At 41.1% G+C, this 24,367-nt stretch overlaps 1 protein-coding gene across 5 annotated transcripts; it reads left to right on the forward strand.

Moving 5' to 3' along the window:
* The first annotated feature begins 410 nt into the window (after window positions 1-410).
* sec24c (SEC24 homolog C, COPII coat complex component) lies at window positions 411-24,281 on the forward strand. Of its 5 annotated transcripts, none has more exons than XM_084740379.1 (25): window positions 411-570; window positions 4,514-4,692; window positions 4,966-5,046; window positions 6,348-6,474; window positions 8,373-8,539; window positions 8,878-9,615; window positions 9,698-9,840; window positions 12,024-12,092; window positions 14,089-14,197; window positions 14,283-14,410; window positions 16,384-16,522; window positions 16,606-16,721; window positions 16,890-17,014; window positions 17,336-17,527; window positions 17,632-17,725; window positions 18,476-18,592; window positions 18,693-18,863; window positions 18,974-19,070; window positions 19,186-19,331; window positions 19,516-19,654; window positions 20,137-20,255; window positions 20,514-20,693; window positions 22,135-22,320; window positions 22,758-22,847; window positions 23,596-24,281. In XM_084740379.1, the coding sequence occupies exons 2-25, from the start codon at window positions 4,533-4,535 to the stop codon at window positions 23,734-23,736; spliced, it is 3,774 nt and encodes a 1,257-aa protein (XP_084596505.1). In that variant the 5' UTR covers window positions 411-570; window positions 4,514-4,532; the 3' UTR covers window positions 23,737-24,281. The 5 variants fall into 5 exon arrangements, with proteins under 5 accessions (XP_084596505.1, XP_084596508.1, XP_084596509.1 ...); XM_084740380.1 differs by lacking the exon at window positions 411-570 and adding an exon at window positions 1,218-1,334; XM_084740382.1 differs by lacking the exon at window positions 12,024-12,092.
* The last annotated feature ends 86 nt before the right edge of the window (window positions 24,282-24,367 follow it).

Consider the following 24,367-nt stretch of genomic DNA (forward strand, 5'->3'; position numbering starts at 1 on the left):
AGATTGTGCAGTAGAATAGACAGTATGCATCAATAAAAAAATAAAAGGCGCAAAATGTGCAAAAACAAATACAAACAATACAAACACATGTACAATTATTGTTATTAAATCATAAAATGTGACATGTATTGAAAAAACATTGCAAACAGATTCCACATGCATAGTTATTATTAAATTATAAAACATAAAGTGTATTTACAGTGCAAACAGGATCCACACGGATAGTTATGAAACACGAGATGTATAGGAAGCAGTCTAAAGAGAGAATCGTTTCTGACGTTATTTTAATCATGTCAATAGTTGATTTGATAGTAAACCTCACACACACTGCTGGGGACAGTGTTGTGTGTGAACAGTATGGGAGGTGAATGTGGAGGAAGTCCCTGCGCGGTGTCCGGATGTGGACGTGGCACAGCGCTGCAGCAGTTCCGCTGAATGTCCGCTTCTGATACCAAGAAGGGATTAGTGAGAAACACCCCGGGACGACATCGGCTTCACAGTTTGTCGGCCACCGGGTTTCACAGTTTGCCCCGAACAGAGGAAAGCCTTACTATTCACAACACTTGGGAGGTAGGTTTCGATATGAAACCAGTGAATGTCTGACATCCCTGCCCGGCTTGACATGGGAGATGGGCTTTTACTACGTTTGCTAATGCTAGCTAGCTAATGCTATTGCAAAGCTAGCACCGCTGTGCCAAATAGCTGGCGGTTGCTAGCTTAGCTAGGTAGTGGGCTAACACCTCCGGTTGTGGCGATTTGGTCACAGCTGATTCAACCGCTGCCACTGTCATCATCATTCAAGCAGCTAACGGTTAGCAAGCTACGTTAGCCGTCATGACGTTGACGTTTGTTAAATCAAAGATGTTGAGTACTTATTTGTCCTTTAACAGTTAAGCTAACCGTGCCAAGTGTTAACCAGGTTTGTGTTTTGAGGTTTTGGTTGACATGTTGTCTTGCTAACGAAGCTAGCTCGGGTCGTGTTTAGATGTGAACCCTAGTTTCGCGAAAGTCTCGCGAGATTTGCATGCGTTGTCATTTAATTGACCCCGTTGTTCGAATTAATTGTGTTTTGTAAGTTGGCAACGCTGTGGTTCAGATTTGCGTAGCTTTAGGTACAAAATCACGTGGCATTATTGGAGAAAGATATTTGTTTTGGTTAAAAGGATCCCTCTCGCGAGATTTTCCGCATGTCTGGAGATCCCCCCTAGAACGACCGGTTGTAATGCGGCACTGAGGTTCTTCCCGTTAGCACACTGCTACCCTCGCCAGCTTTCCTCGGCTTTGCTGCTATCACACTTTACCCCTACAAAGCTGGCGTTTGACTGTCCTGACATGTATGTATTATTCTCAGAAATAATGTTTTGAATAAGTTTTCTAGTGTTTGTCTTATAAAGCTAACCCAGTTCCCTCAATTATGCGACCTAGCCAGGAGAGCAGATGTGGGTCAGTCGGTAGGCCCGACATACTAAATAGCTGTACGGCTTCAGCGATTGTGTTTCTCGTTGTGGCACCTGCACTGCTGAATTATTCAAAGGCCCCGCTCGTTTAGCCCGTGTTTGTCTGTTAGATGATACTCATCTCGCTGTCATATAAGTTAGGCCACTCTCCAGAAGCCAAGCAAGTAAACAACGACACTCGTGCACCTCTGTTAGCAAGGCTGAAGTTGACATGTGATATGTAGAAGTAATCATGGTCATAAAGTTGACTGGCCCACTAACTTACCCCCAGGAGGTCTTCTCAGGACTCGACTGTTATGATCTGTAAACACTTTATTCAGTAGACATTACACACTGTCTTCACGGTATCAGGCATTTAATCTCACCATCACAGCTGAAAACGTATTAGTTACTTGTGATTTGTGTCTGATTTTCTTGAAGTGATTTGGATTGTTTGGTAAGTTTTGGTCAAGTTTTAAGGGACCCAAAAATCAAAAATGCATGGTTTTTCTCTTTCCTGTAGTGCAGGTGATTAGGGGTGTCACACAATTTCAATTGACAATTGAAAATCATCCAAAATTATCTTAAAGTTTCAGTAATTAAAATCAAAACTAGTATGCTACAGTTAATATATAGTCTATGGTTGAAGTGAGTTGTTTCCCCTCGCTCCCCCCTCCCCAGACTCGAGGAAGCTCAGGCGGGCTGCAGGAACGGTGCAGATGAGTGCAACATTATAAACAATAACAAACAATGATGTGTCCTGTAAGTTGACCAGCTGTTTTCATCTGTCAGTTGTCTGTCAATGTAAAGTTAAGCCTGTTATCCTAAACACATAATCCCACTGCTCTGAAAATACATGCCCTGGACTTTGAGTTCAGTCACTGCTTTCCTTCTGCCTGCCAGAGTACATGAAAATAATGCTCAATTAAACCATCATAAACATCTACTCCTTCTAAAAGATAATTAATGATTTTTTATGACTCATAAACAGACACTTAATCATTTGGCAAACATGCAGCATTAATTTGAACTCTAAGTAACGTGAAACAGGAATACAAACAGAAAGATGAATTACAGACTGGAATACAAATTTTGAACACTGTGGTCGTAGCATTGTTGTCAGAGAAGCAAATATTTAAACTTTGCATGTTTCCTCAATCTCTGATGGCATATCGTGGTCATTTTACGACTTATTACAGCAAATATTGTAAGGATTTCTCTTTTAAAAATAGGTAAACTGTAGAGTAATAGCTGATCTTTTCTCTGATGGGCTCATTTGCTTATGATGGTCTTATAGAGGCATCAGTTTTAAAGTGAGACAGATTAAAAACTTCTTGTAGTATGTTTAAGTACCCTTTATAGGATACTCTTCTCTGAGACAGAGAGAGACACACATCATACAACAAACCGTCTAGTCTTTGTCACATATTAGGGTTCAGGTTTCCTACAAGGCCAGCTTTTGCAGATGAGCAGTTGATAATCTAACAATGGCATAGCCATCAGTGCTGAGAACAAGTTTTAAATTGAATTAAAAGTAAAATTGATGAATATTTGGAGCATTGTGACACCCCTACTGTTAATCCGTGTGGTTGTTTTGGTGTGAGTTGTTTTGGAGATCCAGGCCGTTTCAATGTCTGTTCTCTCTCAAACTACTTCAGGTAGTTCCTACTTCAGCAAGGCCTGAGAATTATCTTAAGTAGAAGGGCCATGATTTCTAGAAAGAGACATTGCTTTTGGATTTTGTCAGTCTATTTTGTTGATTATTTGAGCACCAAAGGCTTAGTGCCATGTAGTTCCATTATATTCAAGAGAAAGCGGGCGTCTCTGTGACCTATATCTCCAAAACTTGGCAACTCATGCCAAAACAGACGAGACTGTTAAATTGCACAACAGGTAGGAGGAAAAATGTGCATTTTTGATTTTGGGATGACCTGTCCCTTTTCAGCGTGGGTACGATGTCTTAGTAAGCAGTTTTTTCAAGCAAAACAGTTATTTTGTCTCAGTTTGTGGGTGTGGGTGTATGCTAAACGTAATGTTTAATGACTAAGATGCAAGCTGTGGGTGTGGCCAAGGTAAACATAAAAAGCTAATAAAGGTGTCTCTGAACCAGGAAATATCAACGTCATGAGAAAGTTTGACTTGTGTCAGACTGTAGAAACTTGTAGAGCTGAGAGCCGTGCAGGCTGAGAGTGTTTTTCATAGTTTTTTCTTTTGTGTGTTCAGGTGCTAAGTGCTGACAAACTCAGTTGGAGTCGAGTATGTCTTAAGACTGCCTTCAGTTATGCTTTTAGTTGAAACACACTAAACACGCTGAAATCTCAGTCTGCCTAAAAAAAGAGAGGAACTTCAGGTCAATTTTAAAAACGAATAACTGCTTAAGGCATTTCTCAGTCTGAAAAGAACAGGCTCTTCACTGGATAACCCTTGGCTTTCAAAATGAAACAGAAATGTCCGCACAGCTAGAAAAAAACACTAAATTTATATATGAAGAGTCGTGACCCAGTCAGTCCTCCCTACATACTCACAATTATTTCCCAGAAAATAGTGTTCATCTTCACAGGGAGAAAAAAATCACAGATCTTAACACTTATAATATGAATATTTCTGGTTCCAGTTATTGATAACAACTTAAATCTACAGCACAAAGCTAATATGTCAGAAGTGCAAGAGGACTGTAACAGGAAAAGAAGGCAATACAACAAACTAATTTCACCACTTCAAGCAGAAACACCCCGTTGAGCACAGGGAGAGCGAAAAGATCCAGCGAAGAGAGCTCTACAGCTATTGTGAGTTCTAAACGAAAAATATTTTTCTGTATTTGTTGTAAATGCCAAGAATATCGTTATCACAAAATTTCCCAGCTCGTCTCCACTCCTGGAAAAACAGATCAGAACCAAAGACTGTCCCAACAGCCTTTATCGTTAATAACATCCCTGCCTGACAGGCTTTTACACTCCGGGCTGTTCTGGTAGTGAAAGCTCTGTTAAGATCCTGGAAACAGGCTGAACAAGTTATGTCTTAAATTCTGATATTGTGTAATTGTTGTTGTTTTGCGATTGTGTTGCAATTTCATCCAGCTTTAGGGATGAACTGAGGATGAATGTAAACCAGCACACTCCAATGGCCTCTCCATATGGCCAGCCCCAGCCTGGCTACGGACAGCCCGGCTACGCACCCCTGGATGGGGGTTACCCTGCACCCTACGCACCCTACAACGGTCCTGCTTCAGCCTACCAGCCCGGGGCTCCACCACAAGGTAAAGCGCCTCTTCTGGAAGTTTGTGTGTGAGTAAGTTCAGCAAGAAAGACACAAGGTCAATTGTGATGCTCTTGAAGCACTAATCAACCTATAACCTTGGAGTATCCTCCTACCTGCTTCCTGTCGTGTGATTGTTCATGTATGTGTGAGGACCGCTCTGTGTCTGTGCATATTAATCTAAATCTTAACTGCCCTCTCATTTCTCCTCGTTGCTTTACATCTCCCCTACATCTCTGTATTTGCCTTCTTTCCCTCTTTTCTTGTATTACAGGTTATTCTCCTTTCACAAGCTTTCCCTCTAAGGCTGTGGCTGCCAACCCAGTCTCTGACCTCTCCTCTCCTCTTGACTTAGGTAACTGCCTCCTGTCTTGTTCTTGCTCATTTCACACTCCACATGCTCTGCAATCATCGTATCCTCTCTGATCCTACACGCATTATTCTTGCTGCTATGACCTTTTCTCAGCGTACAATAGAGGATCTTCTCTACCTAACACTAGTGACTTGTGAAAGGGGTATTTTTTGAAGTAGGGTAAGGGTGTATGAGGTACTAATCCATAATCAGTGTATTAGCTAAAGTAGATGGTGGTCGATGTGCCCCCAGCTTGGAGAAGCAGCAGTACCACTTTCCCATAGATACGTGCTGTCTTTGCTTGACTCGGTTTGACTCGGCATGTCAGCCCAGCATGGCAAGGATTGACATCTCCATTAGAAAAGGGCCACCTGCTTTAAGATGCGTCTTCGAGCTGAAGACAAGCTTAATGAAGCTTGATTCAAGTGGCTGTAAAACAGTTGATAAACACTTAATTTCCTAGAAATTCTTAATAATAATTTTTAGCTTCCTAAAGTATGTTTTGCTGCTTACCCTGTCTGCAGCAATATATTGCTGAGTTTCCCACACTGGTACTCCTGCAGCCTCTTTGTTTTTGCAACCACGGTGCCACGATGGTGGCACTCTACTTTAAAGCATCCAAACTATCCCTTTAAGCACAGCAGCCAACCAGTTATTAACATTTTTAAAATACCAAACTTTTATATCGCCCAGAAATGTGAACTCCGCTTTTATTATCAGCAATATATATTGCAAAATCAATCTCTGCATCTGCTGGTCATATTTATTTTCTGTTTGTTCACACATATTGTATTGTTATTAGTGTTAGGGTTAGGGTTAGGGAGGATTGAATGGTTTATTTTGCTTTTTTTTTGTCTGAATGTGGACATTACTTTATTAACAAACTAGTCGTCTGACAGTTTCTCATTACTGCAATTTTAAAACAGTAAGATAAGCTCAATTTTACTGACTTACCAATAGCATTTTAAAACCGTGTGATGTCTGGGGTTTATTTCCAGCCTCAATCAGAATACTGCTCCCATAAATTTAACTGACCCTCTTAGCACACTGTCTCTGCTAGCCTGGTTTCAGTATGTAGTCTGTGCTCCTCTAACCCCGGAGGCAAAATCAGGGAATGTAATCAGTTGGTTCTAAAAATGTGTTGGGGCACCACGGTGGCCTATAGCCATGTTTAGCTTGCTGCACTAATCTCTTCACATTAGAAACATTGATATCAGAATGAAATCAGGATTATCTGTGTCAGGGGGGATAGTGCTTTTTTTGAGGTTTGTTTGTAAACTTTTTTTTTTTCCGCTGCATTTCAGGTCCTGCCAGGGGTCCTCCCGTCTCTGGAGCCCCTCCAGTCTCAGCGCCTCAACCATATAATCAGTACAGTCACAGTCAAGGGGACATGCAGAATGGACCCCCGCTTATGACACAGGCACCTCCCAGGTAATTGCATGCCGGTTGATTGTTGAGAAATGTTTTTCAGCCTTGGGTTTTGATAAAATATTGCATTTTAAAGCAAAATGTACAGAGAAATGTAAATTTATTATAGCCCTTGGGTTTTAATGCAAAATAGAATGACATTTTTGGTGGTACCTTTTCTTCTTACTTGGAGTATGTCCAATTGTAGCAGGTTATTCAAATTCTGCAGCGTTCACCATATTCAAGCGGGTGACAGAATATGTTTCCACACATCAAATAACTGCAGTGAGATTGTCTGAAACCCTAGAACTTGGTGCTCTTCAAAGACGACTGACGTGTTTAGGTAGGATTGCAAGTGGACTCCAAACTAACCAAACAAATTGTTCATAAACACACTCAGTGGTGTTTGTTAAGTAAAGGTTATGAATTGTAATAGACAGTAGTTGCTCATGCCTGAAGCGTCTAGCATAGGAAATTAACTATCAAAAACTGAAGCTGCAGTTGCTGCAGATATTCAGTTTTCTTTTTTTTTATGTGCTGGTATGAAAGATAAGGCTCAGTGCTGCAGAAACTGCAGACACATCCATCACCACAGGGTAATATACTGACTGGAACTGCAGCAGAAACCGCTAATGTCAGGATGAACAGGTTTATCACGGCTGTCAAACAGATGACTTACTTTTGCCAAATGTCTTGTTTGTCGTTGAAACCCCAAGCTGAAGTAAAACACAGGTAGTTTGGTAATTTTATGTAATGTCAATCTATGTGTTTACATGCACTTAAGGTGTTGTGAGCAAAAATTGATTTTGTAATCCATAGCTACGACTGAACCAAATCTAATTGACATCAAACTTCACAAATATACTTCCACTTTTATAGAGCATAGATAATTCAAATTAAATGGTTTGACATAATGTGTCAAATCAGACATTACTGTAGCCAATATTTACCTGCTATAATTTCGTTATCAATATAATAAATATTTATATAACTTTCCCATTTTCATCTGATAATTTATCAGCCCCAATATTAATTGTCCATCCCTACACTTAGGTGACCATGTTAGTGTAGATCCATGTACACATGCAGCAGGTCGGTAATCATATTTCTCCTCCACCACCAACAGTGTTTTGGATGCATGAGTTTCTTATTTTAACTGTATTAAGGATAGAAGTTGCAGTGTCAGTCGGTCCTGACTATTTTTATGTGTGTGTGAGTTGGAGCAGACTGATGAGGACAGACAGAGCGGAGCCGTCCCTCTCAGCATGAATGTGTCTGAATGTTGCAAATATTCAAATATTCAGCTGTGGAAATGGCCTTTTTTAGACATCCAGAGACAACTTTGTTTTACTTTTAGTTTAAGTTGGGCTTTGGATGGAATAGAGAACCCGCTGATTGTTACATAATGATCTCTTGGTTCACTCAGCTGTTCTGCTGATGTTTTCTCCACGTGAAGTCTTTCTGTCCTGCACATGCATTCATGTGAAAATTTATCCAAAGTTCTCTGGTGCAGCATGTTACTCCTCCACACTATAACTCAGCACAAACAAACCGAACAACAAAAATACCACAATATACTTATTTAAAATGACATTTATTTCACAAATAATCACAAATTGGCTTTAAAATCATTGTACTACTTCACAGCACAAAGTGTGAAAAACTTTTTTTTCTTTTCAGAAAAACACTTAAGTGGGAATATATTTTTTTCCCTCTTACCTCCTGCTTATTATTCCAAAAATGATGGCCGGCTTAGTTGTGACATCATATAGGGCTGCAATTTATCAAAATTGTATCGTGGCACATATTGTATCGTTGTCCAGAGAATCACTATGATATCGTATTGTGATGAAATTGTGATTTCTATCCCTACTGCTTACTGAAGTACATGTGAACATACTGAACGATTTGTGTGTTTCCAGGCCTGCTGTGTCTCAGCCATACAACCAGGGAGCTGGGAACCTGACAGGGCCACACCCCTCCTATCCCCAACACTACGGGCCCCCACCCACAATGCAGCAGGTCACTAACCAGATGACTGGGATGCAGATCACCTCTGGACCGCCAACCCCCGCAGGACCAGGATATGGTAAATATGGAAGGATTTATACTTAAGCCTAATGTAATTTACTAGAATAATTTAGTGAATTTGATGTGAATGTATCTTAAACATACTGTAGATTCACATATCATAGCTTGTTTTCATGGGATGTCAGCCATTTTGGAGGTGTAACCAAACTTGTAACTGTTCCCAATTATCATTGCTCAGAATGGTAAATTTTGGTCAACCAGAAAAAGTACTTATTAAGTTCAGTTTTCTGTGGTTTTTACATCTAAAATTGGCTTAAAAAAATTTGGCGTGGGTGCAAATGATTTATAGACTTTTTGTCCTGGAGATAATAATACAGTCTGTTGTTCTGTCCTCAGCTCCACCTCACAGCTCACAGCCTCCTGCCACCTCCGCCTACTCAGCCGCTCCTCCGCCCTCTTACACCCAAGCCCCTCCCCCTGCGTCCTCTGCCCCGACTCAGCCGCCACCACCTCCCAGTGGCCCTGCAGTTTCTCAGCAATATTACGGAGGCCCGCCACCTCCTTCTCAACAGCCATTCAACTCTTCTCTTCCCCCTACCTCTCAACAGCAGTTCACCTCTTCTGCACCGCCGCCTCCTTCCTCTCAGCAGACTTTCCCTCCCTCCTCCTACTCGGGCCCCGTGCCTCCACCCAGCCAAGCTCCCGCTCCCCCAGTGTCCCAGCCACAGCAGCCCTTCCCTCCAGCACAGCCCCCCTTCTCCTCAGCACCTCCTCCCGTCAGCCAGCCTGCCTTCGTGTCCGGCCCGCCTCCCCCTGCGCAGGGCTCCTTCCCGCCAAGGGCGCCACCTCCTTCATCTCAACCTGGGTCTTTTCCTCCTCCTGGTCCTCCCCCAACCTCAATGCCCTCTGGTCAGTACCCAGGCCCCGTGCCTCAGCAACAGCAGCCCCCTCCATCCCAGCCATCCCCCTACCACTCAGGTCCTCCTCCTCCCACTGCTCAGATGCCTCCCACCTCCATGGCCCAGAGTAACCACCTGCCTCCAGGACCACAGGGCCCACCGGGCCCTCCTGGGCCCCTGCAGCAGCCTCCATCTCAGCCCAGCATGCAGGGAGGATACCCTCCTCAGCAGAACGGTGAGGAGACGGCCACTGAGTAGAAGCTACACAGATTTAATCTGTTTTCTCCGTCACTCAGCTGTTTTCCCGTTCTCTTCAGGTGCGTTTGGGCAGGTGAGAGGCCCTCAGCCTGGATATGCAGGCCCGTATCCCGGGCAACCAAACTATGGAGCCCCTGCACCAGCACCGGCTCCAGCTCCCCCCGCACAAAAAAGACTCGACCCAGATGCCATTCCCAGCCCGGTGAGCAGACACAAACACACACATACATACACACTTATGTTTCTTTAAACAAAATTCCAGAAATAAGTTTACGACATTTGTTGATCTCTGTCCACTTTTGTTGTTGACACCATGTTTTGATATAAAGTAGTAATGAGGAAAGAGGACTTTAAGGCATTTGCACATTCAGTGTCCACTTTATTAGGTAAATCTGATGCAGTCCGATACAACTGTTCTGCCATAAAGTCTATGTTCATAACACCTTTAATGTAGGGTTGCAAATTTTGTGCATCTTCCTTAACAAATAGTTGTAAATGCTAAAAATCAGTCAATCTTGAATGACTAATAAGCTAGAAAACGCATGTCTTTTCTCATTTTCATTTCAAGTTTTAAGTTTATTCTACAAAAGGCTCCACCAGACAAAATTATGTCAAATGAGATGCTATTAATGCCATGTCTAGACTATCAATTAATTATCACTGAATACATTTTTAATCTGTTAAATTCTTCATGGCAATTAATCAATTTATAACATCCCTACTATAATACTCTTTTTATGCCTCTGTGGTGGTGACAGCCGAGCCGTCTGTCCGTCCATCCCAACAGAATTTCTTCAAACTTGGCACAAAGTCCACTTGAATTAAAGATATTATTATTAGATAAGATTTGATATTCAAAGTCATGGTGACAAAATGCATTTTTAGCCATAAGAGTTCATACATTGATTCTGACAAAATTTCACATAAATACCTGCTACAATAAAATGCCAAGGTTTAAATATTTTTGCAATGTGCTGAATATTGCAAGAACATATTCTGTGATTTATTACCTTTTTTCAACAGCAAATTATGTCCTCAGAAAAAAAAAAACGTTGTCAGGGTCTGGTTCATCTAGTGAGATCTTTTTTTTTCTGTTCATCCCACTTCAGTCATTTTTATTGCATCAAAATGGGAGACAGACTGTCCAACACTATCATAACAACCTACCAAACCCACTGACTGTGACCTCTACTGACCTCACCAAAAACACTTCAGCACCATCTAGTGGACTGATTTTATTATTCTAATACCAAAAGTCAATTAGTATTTTTTATAATAAAAGATGGATACTTGGTGTTTTACCCCATCCTACTGAACTGTATTTTATTCCTATTTTACCCCCTCATGTATGTGAATAAGGACAGCAAAAATTCAGACACTTATCGATATAACGTAGTCTAGTACAACACCACCTCTAACTATGACCTCAGTAATAAACATATAATAAACATAATTCTGACCATGTAAACAATCTGAACATTATAAACTTCCTGAGCGTAAAATTTAAGGCAGAGCTCTTGTATTCAGGTGCAACAAATAAAGTGGCCACTGACTGTGTGAGTTTGCCTGTACCACTTCAGGCTGAGCAGTAATGATGTTTTTATTATTATCATTATTATTATTATTATACGTCATCCTTAGATTGAACTGTATGTCGCAGAACTGGTTGTCACAACAGGACAACGTGATAACATCATGTCATCTAATTTTATGGTGCCAACCATTTAACTAAAGAGTCAATTTTTGACAACACTGAACATTTACTGTTTTTGTTAACACAATGATTATGTAACAATCACAGTTTATGTTCTGTATCGTTTTACTCTACTATCCACTCCAAAAAGAAATTTTCTATTAACTGCTTGTTAATGTCGTCTCTTCTATTTATTGTCATAATATTGTTTATAGTGCTGCCCTCAAAGTTAGATCTCTCCTGTCAAATAGACCAGTTTAATCTGAATGGGGCTTTAACTTGTTAAAATTCAGAATATCACATTCACTCCTGAACAACACTACATATTGATGTATTGGTTTTTGAAAATGCCGCTATGATTATCTTCATATTGCTTGATCTTGATAAATCTAACAGCGATATTTTCACTTTGTTTGCGACCTTCTTGTAGCCTTCTTTACACTTAAAGCCGCTAAGCATGTGATATTAGTCTATATCTACTTGTGCTTGACTGTCATAGTCTACAGTACCACTAATCTGTAATCAATACTACTGATCAGTTTCTGTCTGAATAACAACAGTGCTGCCTGCTACTCAGTATATTATTGCTGAGTTTTCTCTTCTCACACTCTTTTTTTTATATTTTCACTCTTTGTATTGATTTATTTTGTCCTGTTTTGCACAATTTGCTGGACAAACTTTTGAATGTAAAGCAAGCGTCTGACATGCCGGCTGTGCAGAAATCAAGACATAGAATAGATCCAGACGCTATCCCCAGCCCAGTAAGTTTCCTGTGTGCCTGCCTTTTCCTCTGCTTCATCCTGTCCTCTGCACGCTTGCACTAACCCACAGCTTCCACCTCCTCTTCTTCTCTCTGACCCCTGAAAGTCAGCAATAGTCAGTGTGAAAGATAGGCTTCTGTTGGAAATAAAATAAAACTTACTTATTATATTTTATGTTAATGTGTGAGTCATCTCTGCTATTTTTTGTTTTACTAGAATCTTTCCCAACAAACAGGGCTGGAAATATCCTGCACTGTTACTGAACATTCCCAATTCATAATGGCATTTTGGTACCTGATATATTCCAGCAGTAATGCTGAATATATCTGTCATAGTCCAAACAAAACACCAGTTTGATAGGGCTGGTAGCAGTAGTTTGACATTTTGGTGCTCATTTTCTTTCTTTCTGATAATTATGCAGTTTTTCTACTGGCACTTTTGGCCATGTTGAGTCTAACTGGCCGCATTGATTTGCGTTTCTATTCCCAGTTTAAACGCGTCGAGTCGTGTGATGTCTCACCCATGACAACCCCCATTTCTCCCATTCAAATAAGCCTGTGTTTCAAGACTTAACTCATGTATGTTCAGGCAAGCAGAGAGAGAGACATTTTTAAAAGTCTCTGTGTGTTCAGCTCTCACTGCTTTTGTAGCTTCTGACTGAATCTCTCTGATTTAAGGGTTTATGTCAGTGTTTTTTTTTGTTTGTTTTTTAAATTGCCCAATTGGGCAAGTGGGTCAGAAATCTATATACCCGAAGTCAATTTTACTTGCCCCTGTACAAATTGTTTTGCTAGTAGTTATTAAGTAACAACCAAGACTAAAGTTAATTGTCCTGTTTAATCCAGGGCTCTATAAAATAGTGAAGAAAGTAATCTCAGTTTTTCAAAGCACAAGATGATGTTTTTTAATGTCTTGTTTTCACAGAAAATCAAAGATTTAATGTGATAATAAATCTCCATATTCCTGAGGCTGAAAACAACTGAAAAAAAAAAACGACAAGTCAAACCAAGGCAGCACACGTGTATAAAGAAAATAGATACTGCTCACATGTTTGTACACTAAATATGACGCTATTGCCAGCGACCAGCTAATTTAGCTTAGAATAAAGACTGGGAATAGAGGGGAAACGGCTAACCTGGCTTTGTCAAAAAGGTAATATAGTCTGCCAGCCAGCACCTGTAAAGCTCATTAATCAAGTCATTTGTTTAATCCGTACAAGAACCTGAGTGTAAAAACAAGAAATCTGTGTTTTAAAAGGAATTATGTACAAGACTATTTCCTGCCCTGGTCTAGCCTTTCTCAGAATACTATTAATCTTGAATAGATGTGTCTCCATTAAAATGATATAGTCACTTAAACTTTTATGACAGGTTTGCCAGTTTTAACCTCCACTAATCATCATCTGCACTGGATCCCATAACCCCGTGTTGGTTGTCCCTCCTTCGTCACTCCCATTTCACCGTTTCTGTGTTTGATCGGCACTCTGAGGCAGCTCATCTTAGTTTTAACAGCTTGAGAGTACTTTAGTTTTTGGGTTTGTCAGTCATCAGGCTCAGACATTCACCCCCTCAAAACTTCCTCTCTGTGTCCTGCATGCTGTCCTGCAATGTTTTGACTTACTCACAGTTCCTTGCATTAATAGCATGCCTTGATAATTCCTGCCCTTTTTTCTAGGGGGTGTCATTTAGTTTTCAGTTCATCATATTTGTGAATCTACGCAGCATGAATTTGTTCCATTTGTCACCTGCCCTGACTAAATGACATTTTTATCCACAGATGTTGATGGGTTTTCAGTGTGTGTCTAGTAGCTGCAGAGCGGTGTGTGTGAGTGTGTTGGGGTTTCGTTAAAGTCGTCTCCTGCATGGGTGTTAAATGTTTCTCTTGTAGACCTTGTGAGACCTGGAGACAATCTGTCATGTGCACTTACATGTGTGTATTTATGTTGTCAACACGTTTGAAAGTTGTGATATATCCGTTCCCCCTCTCTCCTTCTTAGATCCAGGTAATAGAGGATGATAAGGCTAAGACCACCGAGCCGTTCACCACAGGGGTCAGAGGTCAGGCCCCACCGCTCGTCACCACCAACTTCCAGGTCAAAGACCAAGGTGGGTTCTACTTCACATCTGACAACCTTGACTCTCTTGTGTAGCGATGGTGATATTGATGGAGATTCTGTGTGTGTGTGTTTAGGGAATGCCAGTCCCAGGTTTATCCGCTGTACGGCCTACAATATGCCTTGCACAGCCGATATGGCCAAGCAGTCTCAGGTGCCACTGGCAGCCGTCATCAAGCCACTCGCCACGCTGCCGCCAGACGAGGTGAGCGATGCCCCCTCTTCTTTCCTCAGTCTCTCTTGTACTGTGAATTTAATAAGCTCTATTTAGACGGGGCTCTTTTTTGGGTGTTTGCCTGATCTGTGGCTGTTTTTGAGATGAGAGATAAACTGTGTTAATTGGGAACCTCTCAGCAAAAGAAGGAATATTAATTTTTGACCCTGTGCAGGATGCAATTACCCAGGGAACCAGATGAATCTGCAAGCTCGTGTTTAATTCGCTCTTGTGGATACATCTGGCCCCTCTCATCTCAGCATGATGTGATGACTGTACAGAGGAGGGCAGTCGTATTGGCCGTTGAGACATTTTTGTAAAGAACCAAGAGGCATACTTGGATTTCGAAACCCAAGAATCTGAGTTTCAGAGACTTTGTTTCCTGTGTTATGGTGAGGTTTAAAGAATGAAAATAACCACAGCATTTTAATGGTAAATACTTTTAGTTTTATGTTTAATTCTCAGGAAAGAATACAGACCACTTTGCCCGTCTAATGTTCAGGGTGTCCACAAAGTCTCTTTACAGTTTAAAAAATTTATTACAAAAGCGATTGATGAGATATGTTAATCAGATTTGTTCTATGTACTCAGTGGTTATCAAAGTTTTTAATCACATTCAGTAAGAAACTCAAATTTTGTTCTTTGTTGTCCAGAAGGAAACGGCAGCCTTTTAGAGAGGTAGGGCTTATAGACGCTGTAAAGTTTCAGAAACTTGTTGTGATAATGCCCTCTCCCCATTTCACTTGTAGTGAAATGGGGAGAGGGCAATGAAATGTGTTCTGAGAAAATCTGGAGGGTTGTAGAGGCTGCCGCTGATGTGATTGTTGAATCCACCATCATGTCAGAATGGTGCATTTTCTCTTTAAGAACGAACAAGTGCTTTTGACAAGATTTTGTAAATTTAAGCTTAATTTACCAAGTACACTACATCATGTTTCGTTGCTGTGATTGGTTGTCGGTCTGTCCAGTTGCATCCAGAGACATTTTGATCTTTGTGTGTTGAGAGCCTTGGAAATTGAAAATGAACTGAGAGATTGCAGGCAACTTCACATTTGCACATTGGTCTGGCGATGCCGGGATAGGATGCAATAGATTGCCAGTCAGAAGAGCTCTATATAAAATATTTACAGAATATTAACCTTGAGGTTCTCGGCTGCACTTAGAGCACAATTGATTTGTGTATCATCAGAAAATTAAACTGAGGATAATTAAATAATCATTTAGCCATTTGTCGAGCAGAGATGCATTTGTTTCCCAATTAGCTGTAGCATAATGCTAGTCTTCCTGGGGTCTACATTTAAAAATATACATACATATGAAAACATGAATTAAACATTGTGCTGAACACAAATAATAAATATAAGACATACATTAGAGAGTAGCATTAATATGTATGAATAAAAGCTCGCACTGGTGTGTGCATGTTTGAATGTGTTTGAATTGTTTTGGCTTTGAACAGTTGGTCAGATAAATGCATAGTTGCAGCCCTACAAGGTTTTAGATTAGTTTTGTCCATCTGACCAGCAGCAAGCTTTGTGCATTTCACCCTCAACATCGTTGTCATGAAAATCTCAGCAGAGGTCAGACCAGCACTGTGAAACAGTTTTCACCCATAACCTGATTTGAAAAAAAGATTAGTTTTCAGGGTAGTGTGTGATATGTTGTTATTATCACAGGGTGACTGTAATGTCAGCGGGATAATCTGTCTCAAAATCACTGACTGCATGACCTTGTTTCACCACATGTGTAACCAATATCCACTTGGACTAGTTTTACATTACATCATATTTGCAGGCAAAACAGCTTTACGTAAAAGAGGGTGTAAATATTTACTGATGTGGGAGCGGCACACATCACATCCTGTTTCATTAATTGTATCCACATTAGGTCTTTAGATGAAGTCACCATTGTAGCTGAATTTAATAAATTAACTTGTCTACTCCTTTTGTTGCGTCTGTTCTCAGAGCCCTCCATACCTGGTGGACCATGGCGAGGGTGGTCCAATCCGCTGCAACCGTTGCAAGGCCTACATGTGTCCGTACATGCAGTTCATAGAGGGAGGTCGCCGCTTTCAGTGTGGGTTTTGCAGCTGCGTCACAGAGGGTGAGTTTGTGTCTCTGCTCATGTATTTACTAATGTTTTTCCAAACTGAGCTCACTGTACTGACTTAATCCTTTTTCCCATAGTGCCTCCACATTACTTCCAGCATCTGGACCACACTGGTAAGAGGGTGGACTGCTATGACAGACCGGAGCTTTCGCTGGGCAGCTACGAGTTTCTGGCTACTGTTGACTACTGCAAGGTGAGTCCTGGCTTTCTGCAGGAAACAAACTTTTTGCACATTGGACTCAGACTGATGATATTATGATATTTATTGATACACCAGCACTGAATAAAAGATCATATGCGGTTAATATTTCACTATGATTCACACACAACTTCATATACCGTATTTTCTTCTCTCCAACAGAACAACAAGCTTCCTCAGCCTCCAGCCTTCATCTTCCTCATCGATGTGTCCTACAATGCTGTGAAGAGCGGCATGGTCAACATCGTCTGCCAGGAACTCAAGACCCTCCTAGATTATCTGCCCAGGTACTCAGACACACAAACACACAAGAGGAGGACAGGAAGGAAGGAAAGGGAAAGAGTGAAGGAAGAAAAGAACAGAAAAGGAAGCAGTGAAGAAGAGACTGATGAAAGGAAAGATGGAGTAGACATATAGGAAGAAAGAAAGCATGTAGCAAAGAAGAAAGAATGAGAATAAAGTGAGGAGATAAAGGAGAAGGAAGGAAGCAAAGAGAGCCCAAAATGGCAAATAAGTAAAAACATTTGACACAATATTAGTTCTCACTTGCAGCTCTTGTTACGAAATGCAAACCGTTCTCTCATTTCATTCTCTGTTTCTGTGTTCAGGGAGAACCCAGAACTGGACTCTGTGGTACGGGTGGGTTTCGTCACCTACAACAAGGTTTTGCACTTCTACAACGTCAAGTCGAGCCTGGCCCAGCCTCAGATGTTGGTGGTGTCGGATGTTTCAGACATGTTTGTACCCCTGCTGGATGGTTTTCTGGTCAATGTCGGCGAGAGCCGGCTAGTTATCGAAAGGTGAGAAACCAGACACACACAAACATATTGAAAAGTATATGGGATGTGTATGGCTGGACAGACAATCTGATCTTGTTTAATGACGTTCTGTTTGTCTTTTCCAGTTTGCTGGACCAGATCCCAGAGATGTTTGCAGATACCAGGGAGACAGAGACGGTATTTGGGCCTGTCATCCAGGCAGGACTGGAGGCGCTAAAGGTGAACATATATTCTGTTCACACCTCTTTCCACAGCATTTTCTAGGAACAATTTTAGGAACTACACAGAATTTGATTTCCTGATGCTTGAAGTTCCAAAACAAACAAACAAAAGGGCTGCTGTCAAGTTTTATCCCCATACTGCCAGCATTCGCTAACACGTTACAGTTTAACAAACATCCTGATTCCTTTTGTACCTTTTAGTTCAGCATTCTACAAAAACTGCAACAGTTCTTGTTGCAGGCTAACTACCGACATGTGGGGACTACTGAAGTCTGGGTTTACTAAGCCTACTTCAGCTGCTAATGATCCTTACAGACGAACCTGAAGACTATGAAAGGAATGAATGGAAGCAGGATGACTCGAACGGATTCTGACCTTAAAGTTATCATGAAGTCAAAATCAATGCTTGCATCTTGTATTGTGACATATATCACCTATATGTCATCTATACTCTGGCCCAACAGTGAATTGTTTTGTAGGTATTCTTATGATGTTTTAGAGTTCATCTTTTTCTGGTAAATGTTGATGACTCAGTCCTGCACTCGGAAGCACATACTCATTTTCTGTCCAGTGAAATGCTCAATCAAATATTTATGATGCTGCCAGATTGTAGTGTTTCTGGTGACTGGGCTGATTACTGTACATGAAAACAACTTTGATTCACAGGAACCTTAATAACTCTGGATACACAACACTGAGCTGCTGACATGCCTCGTGATTTTTATGTTGCTGTGTGTCACTTTCTCAGGCTGCAGACTGTGCAGGGAAGCTGTTTGTGTTTCACACCTCTCTGCCCATTGCAGAGGCTCCCGGAAAACTCAAGAACAGAGAAGACAAGAAGCTGATTGGGACAGACAAGGAGAAGGTAAACACCAGTGAAGCAGGTTGTCCTTTATTGTGTACTTAATTGTGTTTAAAAAGTGTAGAGTCCACACTGACTCCCGTTCCTCTCCTGTCATCCTCAGTCTCTGTTTCAGCCCCAGGTGAGTTTCTACAACACTCTGGCTAAGGAGTGTGTAGCTCAGGGCTGCTGTGTGGATCTCTTCCTCTTCCCCAACCAGTATGTGGACGTTGCCACGTTAGGGGTGGTTCCTGTCTCCACTGGAGGTTCAGTCTACAAATACACCTACTTCCAGGTGAGAGAAAATGTGGCCCCTGTAATGCTGCCATTTCTCTTCAGTGTTCTTTGGACATGTGTAACATGTAACTTTTGTGCATAACACACAGTTTGTTTTCTGTGTCCCAGGCTCAGTCGGACAGGGAGCGATTCCTGAACGACCTCAGACGAGACGTTCAGAAACTCGTAGGGTTTGATGCTGTCATGAGGGTGCGAACCAGCACAGGTGAGGCTCCCCCACTCGAAAACAAACCAAAAAAAAAACAAGAAAGAGAGATATGCATCAACTGTCTTCATGATCCTTCTCCTCTGCCTCTGTCTTCACCCTTCTCTCCCGCCAGGCATCCGAGCGACAGACTTCTTTGGCTCTTTCTTCATGAGCAACACCACCGATGTGGAGCTCGCAGGCCTGGACTGTGACAAGGCCGTCACTGTCGAGTTCAAACATGATGACAAGCTCAGCGAGGAGACGGGGGCGCTCATGCAGGTGTGCAACAAAATCCTTTGAAGACAGTTCTAAGCAGGGAATACATTTTAATTCTAGTTTCAAATCAAGATAAAACAACCATCAGTTAAAAACACATCAGGCTGACTGATTGTGTAAAATTGTGAACCCTGCCTATGATTGCTCATTTGTATGACAAGCACACATCTTGTTTGTTTCCCTGTAGTGCGCCGTGCTGTACACCAGCTGCAGCGGTCAAAGGCGTCTCCGCATCCACAACATGGCGGTCAACTGCTGCTCTCAGCTGGCTGACCTGTACCGCAACTGTGAGACCGACACAATCATCAACTGCTTCTCCAAATACGGTGAGGACCGCAGCAGAGTTTCTTCGTTGTTATTCAGTGTCAGTGCCATGAGGGCAGCGGGGTGCTCTAAAAGTCTGAGTAAGGTGTGAGCAGAGAAATGAATGAGCAATATTTTTAAAAATGCGAACAAGCAACCGCCAACAGTTGCAGACAGTTGAGATCTGCAGCTTGTCTTGATAAGTTGCTCGTGTGAAGTTTGAAGCAATTTACTCACCATCTAGAAAGAAAGGTGAAACATGGTAAACTATATTGGTTTTTCTTTCTAATTAAATAATATACATTTAATCACAAACTTCATAATATTAATCCCTGGTGGTCGATTTATTCCTCACGATTGATACAACAGCATCTTTCATACAAGTTATGCAGCTTAAGGTGCAGAGTGTTTCACATTAAGAGACAAAGAATTAATTTTGAAGACATGGATAGAATCTCATAATTAATGTTAAAAATGTAAATGTGTGTGTTTGTGTGTGTTGCAGCTTTCCGTGGTGTCCTCAGCAACCCCACTAAAGCGGTGAGAGACACTCTGGTCAGCCAGTGTGCTCAGATTCTGGCCTGCTACCGAAAGAACTGTGCAAGCCCCTCATCAGCTGGTCAGGTACTAAGAAGAGTTCAACTCTATATTCATCTGGCCGACACCACATCCATCATCACTTTGAGGAATATTTGGTTTAAGATTTTGCTTCATACTAAATGTCAGATATTTTTAAGGTTGACAATTTGTTTTATTGAAAGATAAATAGAGCACAATCCACAAATAATATAAAAACCAAAGTATGTCCATGTCCTGCTCATATTTAGGCATCATAAAGTGTCACTCCAGGTATTTACATCCGTGTGTGTGTGTGTGTTGCAGCTGATCCTGCCTGAGTGTATGAAGCTGCTGCCAGTCTATCTGAACTGTGTGCTGAAGAGTGACGTGCTGCAGCCGGGAGCCGACGTCTCGTTGGACGACCGGGCCTACCTGAGACAGCTGATCAGCTGCATGGACGTCGCAGAGAGCCACGTCTTCTTCTACCCCCGCCTGCTGCCACTGGTGAGACCACACACACACACACACACACACACACACACACACACACACACACACACACACACACACACACACACAGCAACACAAATGTCTCCACTCATCACTTCACCCATTGGATTGTTTGGTCACTCAGTTAGGTGAAAGAACCCTCATAAATCCTCTTAATGTTGAGTCCATTTTACTGTTTTATATGTCCCAGCATGTTCAGTGAATCCTGACGAACTTAAAACAGCAATACCTGCTTGAAAATGGGCATTTTACACAAGCAGAGGCATTTGTGTGATCATGAAAGAGGAGAGGCTCATATTTGATGTGTAGTTTCATTAAAATAAGTGTTTTCTGCTCTCTTACTTAATATAATAGCCGGTGTAATACTAATAATACTGCTTTATCAAACCAGAATAAATCTGCATAATAATGCCCTCATAGAACAAAGAGCGAGAGACAGCGCTTGTTTGATGACAATGATGATTTTGAACTTCTCCATCACCACTTTTTTATCATTAGAAAGGTATAAATTGTGTGTAATCCTCTCATGCAAAATCTGCAGCGTTGTAAATTTAATCAGCACGGCGTTAAAACAGTGAAGAGGGCTGCGTTGGTGTTTAAAGTACCAGTGAGGCGATGAAATACAATCCAGGAAGACCAGTTAGAGCAACTGATTAATGTATTTAAAGGCTTATCAGACACTTAATGATGATTTATAAGACTTGATTTTACATCTGTGGAAAGTTATCACAGCAAATATTATATCTTTTATCACAATAATCTTGGATAAACAGTAGAAATACAGGGCTTACATTACATGTTAAGGGATGGTGAAAAATTGATTAACTTATAGTGATTATCTTTCTTTAATTGATTTTTTTTTATTTTCCTGAATCGGTATGATTCAAATTTAATTGCCTTATTTTAGTCTATGCTTATTAGATGAGCTGGAAAGAAGTTATTGCATCAAACATCTTCTAACTATCTATCTGTTTGTTTTTTATGTCCCTGGCTTGATGATCAGGGACAGCTAAATGCAGCAGTTTGCTCCAAAAAGTATTTTATTTACCACTTTTATATGCAGTGAAGCAATGATGCTGCTGAAATAAAACTCAGAAAGACTGACTGACATGATGTGCTGTGTTTTTGTAATATCAATAATGATTTACAGTCTCTGGAAGTGTATGAATCAGCTTTTTTCCCTGACTAGTGTTAAAAAAACAAGCAAAAATCACGTAATTGATTATATTGAATTGCAATACTTAAGAATCACCATTAATATTGAATTTGCACCCAAGTATCATGATGGTATGGAATTGGGAGGTAAAACTATCGTTGATGATGCATTACAGCAAATTTTAAGGCATTTTTTTTGCCAAAGCAGCCTAACTGGACCGACAGACACTAACATTCATTATAATTCATCTAATACGGTTTCATCTCTTTGGCTTTCCAGTCGAAGTTGGAAAGCGGGTCATTGCCAGTGGCGGTGAGAGACTCCGAGGAGAGGCTGTCTAAAGGTGGAGTTTACCTCCTGGAGACGGGACTCCACCTCTTCCTGTGGGTGGGAGCCAGCGTTCAGCAGGAGATGCTGCTCAACATCTTCGGCACGCCGAGCTTCGGCCAGATAGACGCAAGCATGGTGAGAGGAAACACGTCTGTTTCCGTCTGCCTGTGGCTTCATCCTGGTTACAAAGTTTTACAACTCTTCTCCAGTGTACCGTGTTTTATTCCCCCAACATCTTCTGCTGGCTTTTCTTCATTAGTATATTTTAAACATCACAGGGATATTTAATCTTAACTTAACAACAGTTGAATGTCTATTTTTTAGTACAAAATATCTGTTTCTGTGGTCAGTCAACTCATACTTTATTCCCTGCAGAGTGAGGCCAACACTTTTTAAAACTACCAATAGTTATACAGGGATATGGAGGTAGAAAATATCGGTTTGGGGGAAAAAAAAAAATCTTTTCTATGAATCTCCTGGTGAATATATGACTTTTCCTGTCTTTTGTTGTACAATATATTTGAAATTATTTGAATTAATATTGATATATTCATATTGTTTCTGTGTTTCAGACGAGTCTGCCGGTGCTGGACAACCCGTTCTCTCAGAGACTCAGAGAGATCATCGACTCCCTCAGAGCTCAGCGATCACGATACATGAAGGTAAACTGTCTCTGATGTCTTAATGTCCAAACAGTTTGTGTTCCTCTTTTTTCTCTGTCCTGTTTGGGGCTGGTTAACAACCTTGCCTCAAGTAATGTACACATTTTTGTGCAAATCTCTTTTTTTTCCTTTTTAACAAAAGATCCTACACTTTAAAAGTCATCAGTAAAAAAAAATTTGCTACATAACCAGAGGCACAAAAAGCGAGGAAAAATGACCAAATCAACTAAATCTGATGAGCGAAACATTGCTGAAATGCTGCTGGCATGGTGTGCCCAAGTGCTCTTGGATTTCTTAAAAATTAGTTTTTAATGTTTTCAGTCATTTTCAAAAATGTAAATCAAAGGCAGAATCTGCAGTTTTCGTGTTTGTTTGGTTTTCTCCACTACTGTGTATTTACAGTGTCCAGCATATTAAAACAAAAATATTTGAAAGACAACAACTTAGATTATCAGCTGTTATATCACAGTTGATGACAACATGTTTTTAAAATGAATATGGAAATGTGATTCATTGTTTTAAGTACATAAAACTAATCATCCAAAAATTGAAATCAACAAATCCAGTCATGACCTTAAAATCAAATGTCTTCTTGAACTGCATATTTGGAGAATGAGAAAATCAACAGTAAAATAATTGCTGTTGCAGCCCTTCTTGACAGTTTTGATACTCAGTTGTACAGACGTATTTTGGTCATTGATACTTCATGCTCGCTCTTCCTCACACGTCTCCGTCCTCTCGTTTGCAGCTGATGGTGGTGAAGCAGGAGGACAGAACCGAGCTGATATTCCGGCACTTCTTGGTCGAGGACAAGAGCGCCAGCGGGGGAGCGTCATACGTGGACTTCTTGTGTCACATGCACAAGGAGATCCGCCAGCTTCTCAGCTAGGCCGACAAATTCCCGCCTCCACCTGTATGACTCCCCCCCTCCCCCCAGTTCACCCCTCCTTGTGAAAGAAAGCGCTTTATCTTTTTTTTTTTTTTTTTTTTTTTTTTTTTAAACCTAATAAACTAAAGCTCCTCGCTGTCTGTCGGCTGAGAATCAGAGACCAGCTGGCAGATCTTGTCGTGTGTGTGTGTGTGTTAGTGCAAGTGTGTGTGTGACTGTGAGAGAGAGTCTGATGTTAATAGAGCTTTACTCTGCCTCAAATCTACCACTCCAACACAGCAGGAGTGAAATAACTGACGAGGGAGGGTAATGTATATACACAAGTGAACAATTATGTATGCAACAGACTGAGTGAGTGTCGGAGACGGCTGATGTTGACTGTAGTCGGTGTACTGTCTGTATTACTAGCACTGAAAGGCTGTTTTGGGCGAATAAACAAACCCCCAGATAGCAAACACTTTTTTATATGATCGAATCCCAGTAGAGTGAAGGACATCTACATACCAAGACATAAAAGGAATTAAATAAATGCTGTTCTTTCTGTCTCTTTTCTCCTTTAATTATGGCCTTAGTACCCCCTCCTTTTTCCCACCTGGCTGCTCCAATCATCCATAATGTGTGTGTGTGTTTT

This window comes from Lutjanus erythropterus, chromosome 17 (genome assembly GCF_056507025.1).
Source record: "Lutjanus erythropterus isolate fLutEry1 chromosome 17, fLutEry1.hap2, whole genome shotgun sequence".
In the NCBI taxonomy this organism is placed as follows: domain Eukaryota; kingdom Metazoa; phylum Chordata; class Actinopteri; order Lutjaniformes; family Lutjanidae; genus Lutjanus; species Lutjanus erythropterus.